The 12,476-nt window shown below is 47.9% G+C and overlaps 1 protein-coding gene across 1 annotated transcript; it reads right to left on the bottom strand.

Moving 5' to 3' along the window:
* Positions 1 to 215: 215 nt before the first annotated feature.
* LOC144947314 (metalloproteinase inhibitor 4-like) lies at positions 216 to 9,400 on the bottom strand. The gene is made up of 5 exons (XM_078876563.1): positions 9,068 to 9,400; positions 6,320 to 6,405; positions 5,480 to 5,588; positions 4,552 to 4,676; positions 216 to 3,630 (listed from the first exon to the last, which is right to left on the bottom strand). Exons 1-5 carry the CDS (start codon positions 9,210 to 9,212, stop codon positions 3,355 to 3,357), a joined length of 741 nt encoding a protein of 246 aa, XP_078732689.1. The 5' UTR covers positions 9,213 to 9,400; the 3' UTR covers positions 216 to 3,354.
* Positions 9,401 to 12,476: the final 3,076 nt, after the last annotated feature.

Genomic DNA, 12,476 nt, shown 5'->3' with positions numbered 1-12,476 from the left:
CTACCCACTACGCACCCTACAGGAATATATATTACGTATTAAATCGCACACATTTTTAAACATACATTAGGCACTCTTCCCTCAATTATGCAATTTATATGAATGTGATACAACCGGACAAAGTTGATGAATTTCAAAACACTGGATATGTGCTCGTGTGATGCAGTGTAGGCTCATCAAGAAGATCAAACGAGAATCTCGGCAACACTGGCACAACATACAGTAGTGGCCTTTATTATGTGCAAGCCTGCTATGATCCAGAGTTACCATTTAAATGCCCTACGATGAAAACCGTAACACTGCATGCGTATTCGCTACTTGAAACCTAAAGCGGCATTTAAATTGCACTGGAAACTAATGTTGCGCGCGTACAAGTTGCCTCCCATCTGAGGTCCAGTTTAAAGTGCTGTTTGAAAGTGAATGGCGTTTGACCGCAAGTGCTTATACATCTCTTGAATGTTACACCCAGGGGCTCAATTTCAGCCGCGTCTGTCCATATCGGCAATAGAATATTTCCGTACCCGGTACAACCGCGTCCACCGTTCCTCTCACTATGGCTGTGGTTTGCCAGTCACGAGCCGCCTGCTCCAGTCTTGACACAGAAAATATTTCGGCAACCTTGCTGTGGTGCCTTCTGGTTGTATATGCCACCAGTGATAAGGCCCACAGAGCTATGTAGCTCTTTTTTTTAGAAGCGACCTGGCCACATGATAGCTCAACGAAGTGGCTTGTTACGTGGAAATTTATAGCAGTCAAATACTCTAAACGCATGTTTCTAAATGGGGAATACATGCAAACTCCAAATATACAGCAGACGTCAGGGTCGGGATCCAACCCACGACCTCCTGTATACCAGGTGAGGGAGTTAACATCTCGCCACCGCAGCGCCCTTAAACACATCGACTGCGTGCCCCGTTTAGTAAACCCTCGGTTTTTTACGCCAAACATCGAGGCGTTAAGTAAGCGCAATCGCACAGCTCACACGATGACGACGACCATCGGCAGAAGCGACAACATCGGCTACAGACGTGCTTCAAATTTGGACAAAATCATATTCCTGAGAACGTAAACCTAAAGACTTCTTGCCCAGCGTGTTAGAGTGGTTATATTTTCACCGGCCGGCGACCTCGGCACGATCGGAGATGGTTTCGGGAAGGCGGGGGTGGGGGTGCCAGTGGAATTGACACGGAACTGGATGTGAAAGTCGAAAGAAATGTAAGAGGTGACTACTGACGTTTTAGATGTGCATCGTGGAGTTTAATTTATAAGCGGTGATGGTTTATGTGAAGGTTGCCGTGGCGGTGTTTTTAAACACGGCGGGGTGAAGGGTCACGGTGAGGATTGTGGCAGTGTTGGTTTATGGTTGACTTTGACATCCACCCACCAACCTCGTCAGCAGTGTTGCCAGAGCAGGCCTCTGCCCTCTTGATTTAAATCCACATATCTCCGCATTCAAATCCGCATTCGAATATGAACGTGAGATTATATATCGACAAAGGCATTTTCGTGCGAGCGCTTGGGAGAGTGACATTTCTCAGGCTGTACTGCCCTCTGCAAGTCCTTTGGCATCGGTGCATCCACTGTGAACACACTCGAGTGGCTATTTTATAGGCATGAAAAAATTATAATTGGTGACCATGACCCTTAACACCCTTAGTACGTATGATAAATAATGTTTTATAAGAGTCAAACATTTCTATTTTATAAGTATCGTGTGCAGTGCTTAATGTCCGCCTGAACTTTGCTCCGGGGATTATTTTGGTGCGTCACATCCACGTCTCCTCATTTGGTCCTAAACCTGCCCATATCGTCAAATGCATATAGGGCATAATAATATAATATGGATAGGTGTACCTTTTACCCGAGCGGTATTGTCTTATGCCGATAATCCCTACACCCAAGCCAGCCGATTATCGTTCCGGAAAATGTCGAGTGAGAAAATTAAGCACCGCCTGTACCGTATCGCAAGGAGTGGTCGGAGTGAAAATGATTTTTTTTCTTCCGTGCGACGCGTGGAAAAGTTTCACTCGCGACTGGACGCCGATGAAAATCCGAAGAGTGTGGCCGAAGGTAAATTTGTTGGGATCGAGGTCATCCACGAATCGGCGTGGTTGTGTAACGCGAGAGAGTGGGCCATCAGCTGGGACGTGTCCGGCTGAAGCAATTCCACAAAGACCTCACGTCTAAAACGCGAACGTAGCGGCCCAGAAAGGCTTCCTTCCAACGCACACAGCTTAGTCTGCATTCTCAACAATTAACGCCACGCGAAAACTAAACAATGACAGGCAACTTTCTTTGGGTCTTTCGCTAATGTCACGTAGATAGGTTCAAGGAAAATAACAAAAAAATAACAAAAAACTACGACGTTTCGATCGCAACGGAAGCGTTCGGCATCAGGAAGATGATGACGAACGCTTGTCTTTCGATCGAAGCGTAGTTTTTTGCTAAATACTTTGAACCTATCTACGTGACTTCACCAAAAGACCCAAAGAATATGAATTCCTGCAGTCACGAAAGCTTTAAGTCAATGACAGGCAACTTTCTACGTTTCAGCATTTCTCCTAGTTAAATAAATAACGATGCCATCGTTTGGGTTCTCGTAATACAAACTTTACTTGCCAACCCCACGGATTTAAGTGGCAAAGCTGCTGATTTGTAATCCCTCGATCTTCAAAGCTAAAATCGCATCGCGAATTCATGATTTTTCCCAACATTTTATAAAGCAGCACAGTGGCATAAGCTTTTAAAATCATTGAAGCGTAAAGGTGCAGCCCTGAACCTCACTTGCTGACACCACTGCCGGCAGAAGGGCCTCCATACGTGGCAGCTTGAGAGAGACTCTAGATGGTGTTTGGCCTACTCTTCCCAGCGTCCATGTGGTAAAAGAGTTTACAAATCAGCAGCCTACTGGTTAAATCGGGAGTTCAAATCCAATACATTTTGTAAATAATGAGAAAATCCATCAAAACATAAATAATGCGTGCAGGATGTAAATAGAAAAAACAACCCACAAAGGTGTGCTGCTCACAATAGCATGAAGGCACGTCTCCCATCCTGCCTTGGCATGCATGTGCCCACCAGATTGCACGTACAATGATCTCAGCCTTGTCCATGATACAGCCAAACGTTTAGCTCTGTTCAGTTCGGTGGTCTGGACAATGCTGAAAGGATTATACATGCAGTGTGGTGATCTCATGGCATGCACGGCATGATGGGAGCCGTGCCTCCCTGCTGCCGTGAGCAGAGCACACCTTTGCGTGTTGTTCTATTACGATCAGTAGCGTTGGCAAGTGTATAATACTACTGCGGTGGTAACACTGGTATGGGCGGCAGCCTATATATGCGACCACGTGTTTACTGCCCCGCCGAATTATCCCAAGTCGCCGGAATGTGATCCGTGCCCTCCGCGGTGCTGGTGGTGACGACAACAGCGACGGTGTTGTTAGGCAAGTGGCCCTGCACCCACTGGCAGGTGTCAGGACCAGGGCTGGAACCGGGACGTGGCTCGGTCTGCAGGCACGCATGCTCCTCGGACAGTCGGCGACCGTTCAGCCCGAACATGTCGTGGTAGGAGCCGGTGCACTCACCCGGCACCGAGCGTTCACACTCGCTCGCGTAGCAGAGTTTGATCTGAGCGCAGTGCGAGGAGAGAGAGGGAGGGAGGGAGTAGGGCACGGGACCAAGAAGGGTGGTTTTAACTCTTTACAAATGAGGTTGAAGGCGTTCATGCGTTAAGATCGTTCTTGTCGGTTCATCCGTTCATCAGTTCTGTCGGTCCGTCTGTCTGTATCACCATCATCATCTTGTAATGATGATTCAATGCAAACAACATTTTAGCGTAAAGTCGTGTTGCTGTTAGGGACTTGAAAACGGGCCAAATGTATCAAAGGGCAGCCCAAAAACGTCGAGACAACCCAGGATAGAAAGATTCATTGCATGGCAGTCAAACTGATATTTCTAATTGTCAGAGCTGGAATTTTTGCCGAATTATGTTGCAATCCCAAATTCAACCGATCATTTATTTTTGCAGTCAATGGAGAGAGAGTGGGCTGAGAGCCACTGACGTTTGCTCCTCTTGACGTTGCAGTTAATCCACGGGTGGCTACAAAAAAAACGGATTTAAAACCAGGATTGTCAGCGGCGCTGGCTCAAGTGATCTGACCTCGCAACCACCTCGCTACGTTCTCGGAGATAAAGAAAATTTTAAAACGTAATGCAGCTGAAGTGGCCGGGAGGCTCAGAGGGATAATGTCGTGTCGGAGCACTTGAGCTCACATAACCCAAAAATACCATCATCGGCCAAGATCTCTTCACTGCTGGTTAAAGGCCACTTCAAAGCTGTTGCTGTCTCTCGCGGGCCTTGAAATGTAACCATCTCATGAAGTGACGCTTATAGCAGAACTGCAATATAATCGACAGGAAAATTGTAAAAAAAAAAATCAGCTAAACATGCCAAAGCAGGACCCTCTTGCGAATGAGTCTTGGAGACGCGGCTTCGTGAAGGTGATGCGGAGCGTCGTGAATGCGCGCGTCTCGTGCCGTCGTCCGTACCGAGCAGACACCACAGCCGCGCCCGTACTCCCCGGCCAGGTTCTGTGCCTGAGCAGCGCTCACGCTCGCCCAAGGCTTGGCGAGGTCGCACAGGGAGATACGCAGCTTATCCTCGACTCGGCGCGCTGTGGGGGTGGAACAGCCAGGGGGGGGGAGAGGGGGGGGCCTTGAGATGCGGGAAACAATGACGGCTGCTTGCGTTGTGGCGTTGTGGCCGAAACGTCGTGAGAATTATTTTATTATGTTTTATTTTTATTATTTTATTATTTCCCTTCTACGTGACTTTACCGAAAGAACCAAGAAGAAAAATGACCAGGGTGGTCGCGGGTTTCCGATTCTGATTCTGGGTTCGCAAATGTTGGAGGCCAGGTAGGAGGGCGCATGGTTATGCTGAGGTTGCCAGAGTTGGGTGGCTTAGCATTAGCCCCAACCCTAGCCGAGATATAAATATAACCCTAGCTCTAACGCTATGCCTAAGCCTAAGCCAGCGTTAGTCCTAATTAATATAATCCTAACCCATAATCATGACCCCAGTTCTGAATGTAACCCTAACTTTAAGAATAGCAAAGCCATAAACCTACGCCTAGCCTTAATGGCTAACTGTAGCTCTAAGCCTTACCCTAGCATTATTCAATTCAATGTTTATTTGTTACACGGGATATCCCGTTTCGCCTGTTACCCAGCACGAGTGAAAACTCTAGCCCTAACCATTAGTCGGAAACCTTAACCTTAAATAATAATCATAAGGTAACAACAAAACAACTACATTCCTTTTCATGCCAATTGAAAGCCTCCCCGCACTGTGTCGGATGTGGGAGTTGTTTAACCATACTTCACCGCGCTGGTTGTTGCGGTTGCTTTAAATAAATTGTATTATCTAGTAGTATTAGTACTACAACTGGAACTCGCGTGATTGCAGAGGACTAACCTGCCAGCAGGTACTCGGTGTCCGTCTTGAGTTTTGCGCCACACAGGTAGCCCTCGCGGTTCGTGTACAGGTGCGTCGCGTCGCCCGGCCCTCCTGGGCCTTTGAACACCTGCACGAGTGGGAGGTCAAAGCAGGATTGGTGGAGGCCGTGGGGCCCCAATACCATTTCATAATAATAATCATCGCAACGATTTGTTTTTCTATTGATCGACCGCCTTTATCGCCTTCCACCGATGTTAGCGGCTACGGCGCAACGCAATAAATCCACGATAGCGGGGTTTTTTTTTTGGGTTAGATCGCGTTAATATATAAATGTGTCGTTAAACCCGCCACCACCCGACACAGCCAATTAGTAAGGTTTGTCACGGAAACAAAACATGCAAATTCGTTCCTGGTACAGCACACCGGTGCGTTGGGGAGTAAACCCACAACATTTGCTGGTAATTACAATCAGGCTCATTATGGATATTATTAGTCGCGAAAGCCTACGTGTTATACCGCAATAAATGGTGGAACACATGATCCATGTCTGTTTTTGAGTTGGGCTACGTGGTAGTTTTATGCCAAAATTATTGTCATTAAGCCACCGGTGAGGTGCAGAGCTCGATCGGTCAAAATCGATTAACACATATGCACGTACAATATCTGTCTGTAAACTTGACAATGTTGTCGGGTGGTGGAGGGTTAATGGCAATAATTTTGGCATAAAACTACGACCATGGGGCGTAACCCAAAAAAAACCAAATACGCACTCGTGGCACTGGCTACAAAAAGCCACGTTTTGATGTGGAACGCATCGTGGCCTCGTGTCCACTACAAGCCTCCTCTAGCTTGCGGTACCTGGAGAAGGGATATTTCGTACTGGATGCTCGCCGATCCCTCTGGGCCGGCCACCACCGCCTCACCCACCACCCTGGCACGTGTAACTGCATACACACAGCGCGTGGCACGCAGTCGGTGTCTCACAGTACACATCAGTAGGTAGATCTTCTTGGTTCTTTCGGTAAAGTCACGTAGAATGGAAATAATAAAATAATACAAATAAAACATAATAAAATCATTCTCATGTCAGAAAGACGCTGTCTTTCTCAGGTGAAGAACAGGTCTGTCAGAAAGACAGCATCTTTCTGACAGACCTGTTCTTCACCTGATGACGGCTGCTTGCGTTGTGGCCGAAACGTCGTGAGAATTATTTTATTATGTTTTATTTTTTTAAATTTTATTATTTCCATTCTACGTGACTTTACCGAAAGAACCAAGAAGATGAATCCCTGCAGTCACGAAAGCTTTCAATCAGTAGGTATATGTCACACAGCAGGTCAGTGCATACAATTAGCATAGATGTAATGAACGACTGGACCACGATGTCTGGCTCAGTGTCCTTTATTATTCGGTTCGTGCTGTACACCCACACGGCTGTCTTTACTCTGTAGCTTCTCCACGGTGCTGACTCCAATGTCGGCCCGATCCACAACAGCAGCTCCGCTGCTGTTTCTCTCAGCTTCTCCACGGTGCTGACTCCAATGTCGGCCCGATCCACAACAGCAGCTCCGCTGCTGTTTCTCTCACACAGCCTCCCTTGGCTGTACTCGCTGCTGCTCTTCTCCCTCCGCAGCTCTCACAGCTTCTTGCTCTCTCTCTCTCTCCGCAGCTCCCTCCTGGCAGCCACACCGCTGCCTCTAACAAGCAGCCTCTCTCTCTCTCTCTCCGCAGCTCCTCCTGGCAGCCACACCGCTGCCTCTAACACGCAGCCCTCCTGGCTGTCTCCTCCGCAGCTGCACACCACTCCGCAGCTTCCTCTTATCTTCGGGGTTGGCTCCCGATGGCCGTCGGCGCCCCCCCTCTCCACACACGCCCGCGTGGCCTCACTCTTTTCCGCTCACACCCCGACTGCCTTCTCCTTCCGGTTTACCCGCTTAAGGACCCCCTACCTTTCACCCACGTCACCTGGCTCCACCTCCTCGTGACGTCACATCCGGAAGGTCGCTTTCGCCCGCATTACATAGATACCAAAGCTGTGAATCGATATACTATGTAATACAGTATACAAGTATTCTGTATATTGTTAGAAGAGATGCGTAATGCTTGCACACAATTTACGGGATGTATTGTGTGGGTGTGCGCTGCCACCATAATGAGGAATTTACACCGCTGACTATACATACTTGAAAACACTTTGGGCTTTTGTGGACATTCTTAGAATGTGTTATAATGGTAATTAAAACGCCAATGGTGATTACGGCGATTAATATGACGACCAATGATTGTGATGATATGAATATGATGATGATAATTAAATTGGTAAAGATAATGACACTGATGAAAAGGTGATGATTACGACAATGAGAATAGATGCAATGGTGATGATCTAGGAAACGACGACGTTAGAGCTCCTGCTGATGATGATGAAGATGATAATGACAGAGACAATGGTGATGACGCAGGCGCTGTTGACAATGGGCGATAGTGATAGCAGCTGTGTTGGGATGAGGGATAGCGAAATGACGACGTTTGCACGTTTTATAGTCTTACGATATAAACGCCAGTTGATCTGTAATTGACTTACTCTATACTTACAATTTGCACATAACGATGTGTGGGAATACCAAACGAAACGAGTGTGTTCCATTATCTGTAAATATCTAATGCCACACATTCACTTATGCATTAGTCTATACATAACCCGTAGGAGGTATCTTTACACAATCATACAACACAATTAATGCATTATGTTCATTTAGTTGAGTAATTGACGGTGGAAACAGTCACTGCAGAGTGCAGACGACTATAACACGAGATTCCACCATCACATGTCCGCATCATCCACATCCTCCTGCCTCCAATTCCTGCTCCTAAATTCCCATCGGTTATCGTTGATGGTAATGATGATGTTGATAAAGAGAATATGGTGTTGGTGATGGTGGGAGTTATGCTGCTGCTGATGATGATGTCTGTGTTGATGATGTTGTCCATTATGGGGTTTATACTGGTGTTGGTGATGATGTCTGTTATAGTGTTGTAGATTAGAATGCTGTTGCTGATGATATTGATACGTATTTGATCATGACGGTGCTTCTGCTGATGATTATGCTAATGCTGATACTATTGCTACTCATGATTATTATGTTTCTGCTGAAGGGGATGCTACTGCTGATGATTTAATTGATGCTAATGAAACTGCTGATGCGACTGCTGCTGATGCTGCTAGTACTGCTGATGCTGCTAGTATGCTGCTGCTGCTGCTGATACTGCTGCTGCTGATGAAGCTGCTGTTGTTGATTAAGCTACTGCTGAAGACGCTACTGCTGATGCTACTGCTGAAGATGCTGCTGCTGATGATGATGACGAAGCTACTACTGAAGTTGCTGCTACTGCTGATGCTACTGCTGATGTTGCTGATGTTGCTGATGATGCTGATGTTGCTGATGATGATGCTAGCTACCACTGATGAAGATTATTCTACGACCGCTGAAGCTGCCGCTGCTGATGATACTGCTGCTACTGATACTGCCGCTGCTGCTGATGATACTGCTGCTGCTGATGACACTGCTGATAACGACGACGACGATGATGATGACCCTCTCTCACCCAGATCCGCTGCACAGAACGCCTGCTGCGGGTGCGACGGAGCACAGGAGCAGCTCTGCACGGCCCTGGGGCCCATTGCGTTGGCCACGATGAACACGAGGAGGCCCCACAGACACAGGCGCATTCCTCCGCCGGGGGCTGACATCGCTGGCGAGGGACGCAGCTCACGATCCAGACTTCGCTTTCTTCCCTGCGCAGCCAGACAAATAGCGGGTCTCGGGCACAGGGACCAGGGGGAGTTGTAGTTCAATGCGGCCGGCGCTAGAGGGCGCTGTGGCCACGGAGTGGTGAATTTAATCCAGGGTCGAGGTGATGCCGTTGCTGCTGTTGCTGCTGAAGCTGATGGCGATGCTATTGCCAAGTGGTGATCGGTGGTGTTCAAGGGGTTAGGGGCCGTCCATAAATGACGTCACGCGATTTGAGACGATTTTTAACCCCCCCCCCCTTCGTCACACGGCGTCACAAAAAGTCAGACCCCCCCCCCCCTCAAATATGACGTCACAAAGCTCTGCCCCCCACCCCCCTAAAAAAATAAAACATGCTTCAAATCGCTTTAAACGATTGTTATTGTAGCGCGTATTTAATGTGGCGCTGCACTCTGATGTTGTAGGAGAAAACATTTATTTAAAGACTATTTAATTAAGTAGAACGTGTTGTCGATATTTATTTAAAGTTGCGCATTTTTATGTGACGTCACATTTCTCACCCCCCCCCCCCTCCTCGTCACACATCGTCACAAATGTCTGACCCCCCCCCCACTAGGTGCGTGACGTCATTTATGGACGGCCCCTTACGAACCCGGCCACCATCAGTGACGATTGTCTGAACCGGTCCTTTGCCTCCCCTAGATCGACTCAGCCTCAAATGAGTGACCTGGGAGCGGTGTGTAAACATCGCCACTGGGGAGACAAAGGCGGCCGGGCGTGGTGCTGGCCACCCCACCCCCCTTTCGCGGTGCCGTGCCGGCCTTCATAGGTGCCAGTCCGCTAACGGCACTTGCCCCTAATGGCCTGTTAAGGCTACACGGGGGATCTTTGTCTGGACAAGTGGAAGGGGGCATGGGAATGTCAGAGCCTTGCACCATTGTTCCAGCTGCCGCTACGGGCGATCGAATGTGCAGCACAGAAACTGCTCTCTCCCCCCTATAGACGGCACTTTTGGCCTACTCTTCCCCACCGGCCCTTTGCGTCTTTAAAGAGGTGGGAGAATACACCACAATTGTTCCCGTCGAGGCGACTAAACCATTGACATTGCTGGGTGGGGCAGAGATCGCGGTGGGGTTTAAAACGAACACAAAAACTTGCTGAAGTTTCACCTGGAGATCAACCCATGGACGGCGTTTGTCCATTGTGCGAACCATTGCACCCACGCTGTTTACGTTTTCTTAGTAAAAAAATTTTCATTATCTATCTTTAAAAAAATGATATGTGGGGCAAACCGTTAACCGGTTTTAGCGGGTTCAACTGGTTTTACCGGGTTTAACCGATTTTACAGATTTTAACCGGGTTTTTATTCGTTTCACAGATTTTAACCGTTTTTAAAATTTTACCGGTCCTAACCGGTTTTACAATTTTACCGGTCCTAACCGGTTTTACAATTTTACCGGTTACGACCGGTTTTTACCGGTTTCCCCCCTTTGCGGTTACCGAACAACAACCCTCGCAATGAATAGATTCCTGCCCGGACGGGTTTTGAGGCTTGTCCGAATCGTATCGTTTACCTTGCCAAATAACCCGATGGGCTAGTATCGATTGCGTTGTTTTAAAAGTGATTTGTTGGTGACGATTTCGTTATTGATCGACGTCACCGCCTCGTGGTGCGCTGTATTGCTAAAGCGATTGTTGCGGTCCTATTCGAGCCGTTGTCTTCAATGCCATTATTACAAAAAAACAAATAATTCTCACTGCGACGGTTACGCTTGTTGTGAGCGTAAGGATAAATTTTAATTGATTAATCAATGAACAGTTAAACTCGTAGTAATGTTTCGATGTAAAGCTTTCGTGACTGCAGGGATTCATCTTCTTGGTTCTTTCAGTAAAGTCACGTAGAAGGGAAATAATAAAATAATAAAAAAATAAAACATAATAAAATACAATAATTGTAAAAAATACATAATAATGTATTTTATTATGTTTTATTTTTATTATTTTATTATACGTGACTTTACCAAAACAACCAAGAAGTCGTAATAATGTATATAGGTGCTGGGTGGATGATAATATCGGCCTTCATCCAGCAGTGAATCGATCAAGGATGAAATGTCTCAACAATTGAAAGTGTTATTCCGTTGCATTACATCTCAACCATTCGATTGCCCTGTCATTTAACAATCTAGCCAAGGGGACCCCCACCCCCACCAGTGCCAGCCAGCCTTATCCTCTCATTAGCATCAGCAGCCGTGATCAATCCACTGCTAGACGAAGCCCTCCCCCAAAAGCCACCGATCATCTCTGACGATCATGCGAATTGAATAATTCACCCAGCATCTGCACCCGAACGGGCAAGTTTGCTGGAATTTTAAACGTGAAATTTTCTCTCCATCACTCCCGGTGTGAATTCTTGAAAGCAGTCATAAATTGCCCCTTGTTTTGTTTCCGTGACAACTTAGTATTTATATATTTTTTTACTCTGTCGGGTGGAGGAGGCTTTATTACACACGTTTCATTTACGCGATCTGACCACAAATAATCAGAATCGGAATACTTTTTATTACGATAAATTGTGAATCGCAATAGATACGCAGTTTGGGGGGTGGGGTGGCGTGGGGGAGAGGGGGTAGGAGGAGGGGTGGGGGAGGCGGTGTGGGTGGGGGGAAGGGGGTGAGGGGTGGGGGGGGTGCCCTCTGATTGACATGACGTCAGTGCCGCATAATTTTATCCGCTCTACCAAATACAACCCAGCTGCTGTCTACAGGAATCCAATTGGCAACCGCCGCTTTGGCGCCCTCCCCCCACCCCCAAAGATGACGTCACCGTCGAGAGGCGCGCGAGGGGGAGGGTTATCAAGGGGAAAGTGAGGGGGGCGGGGCTTGAAATGAAAGGGGGGGGCTAGAAAGGGGGAGTGGGCGGGGCTTGTTGGGTGTGTGGGCGGGGCTTGTTGTTATCTGCACGGGGCTTGTTGTGTGTGGGCGAGGCTTGTTGTGTGTGTGGGCGGGGCTTGTGCGAGATGGGCGTGGCCTTTGGGTAAGGGGCGTGGCTTGTTGTGCGAGATGGGCGGGCTTGTTGGGTGTATGGGCGGGGCTTGTTGTATGTGTGGGCGGGGCTTGTGCGAGATGGGCGTGGCCTTTGGGAAAGGCTAGTTATGCGAGATGGGCGGGGCTTGTTGGGTGTATGGGCGGGGCTTGTTGTGCGTGAGCGGGGTTTGTTATGTGTGGGCGGGGCTTGTGCGAGATGGGCGTGGCCTTTGAGTA

This window comes from Lampetra fluviatilis, chromosome 44 (genome assembly GCF_964198595.1).
Source record: "Lampetra fluviatilis chromosome 44, kcLamFluv1.1, whole genome shotgun sequence".
NCBI classification, from domain to species: domain Eukaryota; kingdom Metazoa; phylum Chordata; class Hyperoartia; order Petromyzontiformes; family Petromyzontidae; genus Lampetra; species Lampetra fluviatilis.
The sequence above is the reverse complement of the archived record's forward strand: the minus strand, read 5'-3'. Positions and strand labels throughout refer to the sequence as shown.

Excerpts from the sequence above, each read along its gene's own strand:
- LOC144947314 (XM_078876563.1), bottom strand. The coding sequence starts at position 9,212 with ATGTCAGCCCCCGGCGGAGGAATGCGCCTGTGTCTGTGGGGCCTCCTC. Across the intron at positions 6,406-9,067 it reads GTTCTGTGCAGCGGATCTGG|TTACACGTGCCAGGGTGGTG; the intron begins GTGAGAGAGGGT and ends GTGTGTATGCAG. Across the intron at positions 5,589-6,319 it reads ACGAAATATCCCTTCTCCAG|GTGTTCAAAGGCCCAGGAGG; the intron begins GTACCGCAAGCT and ends CCACTCGTGCAG.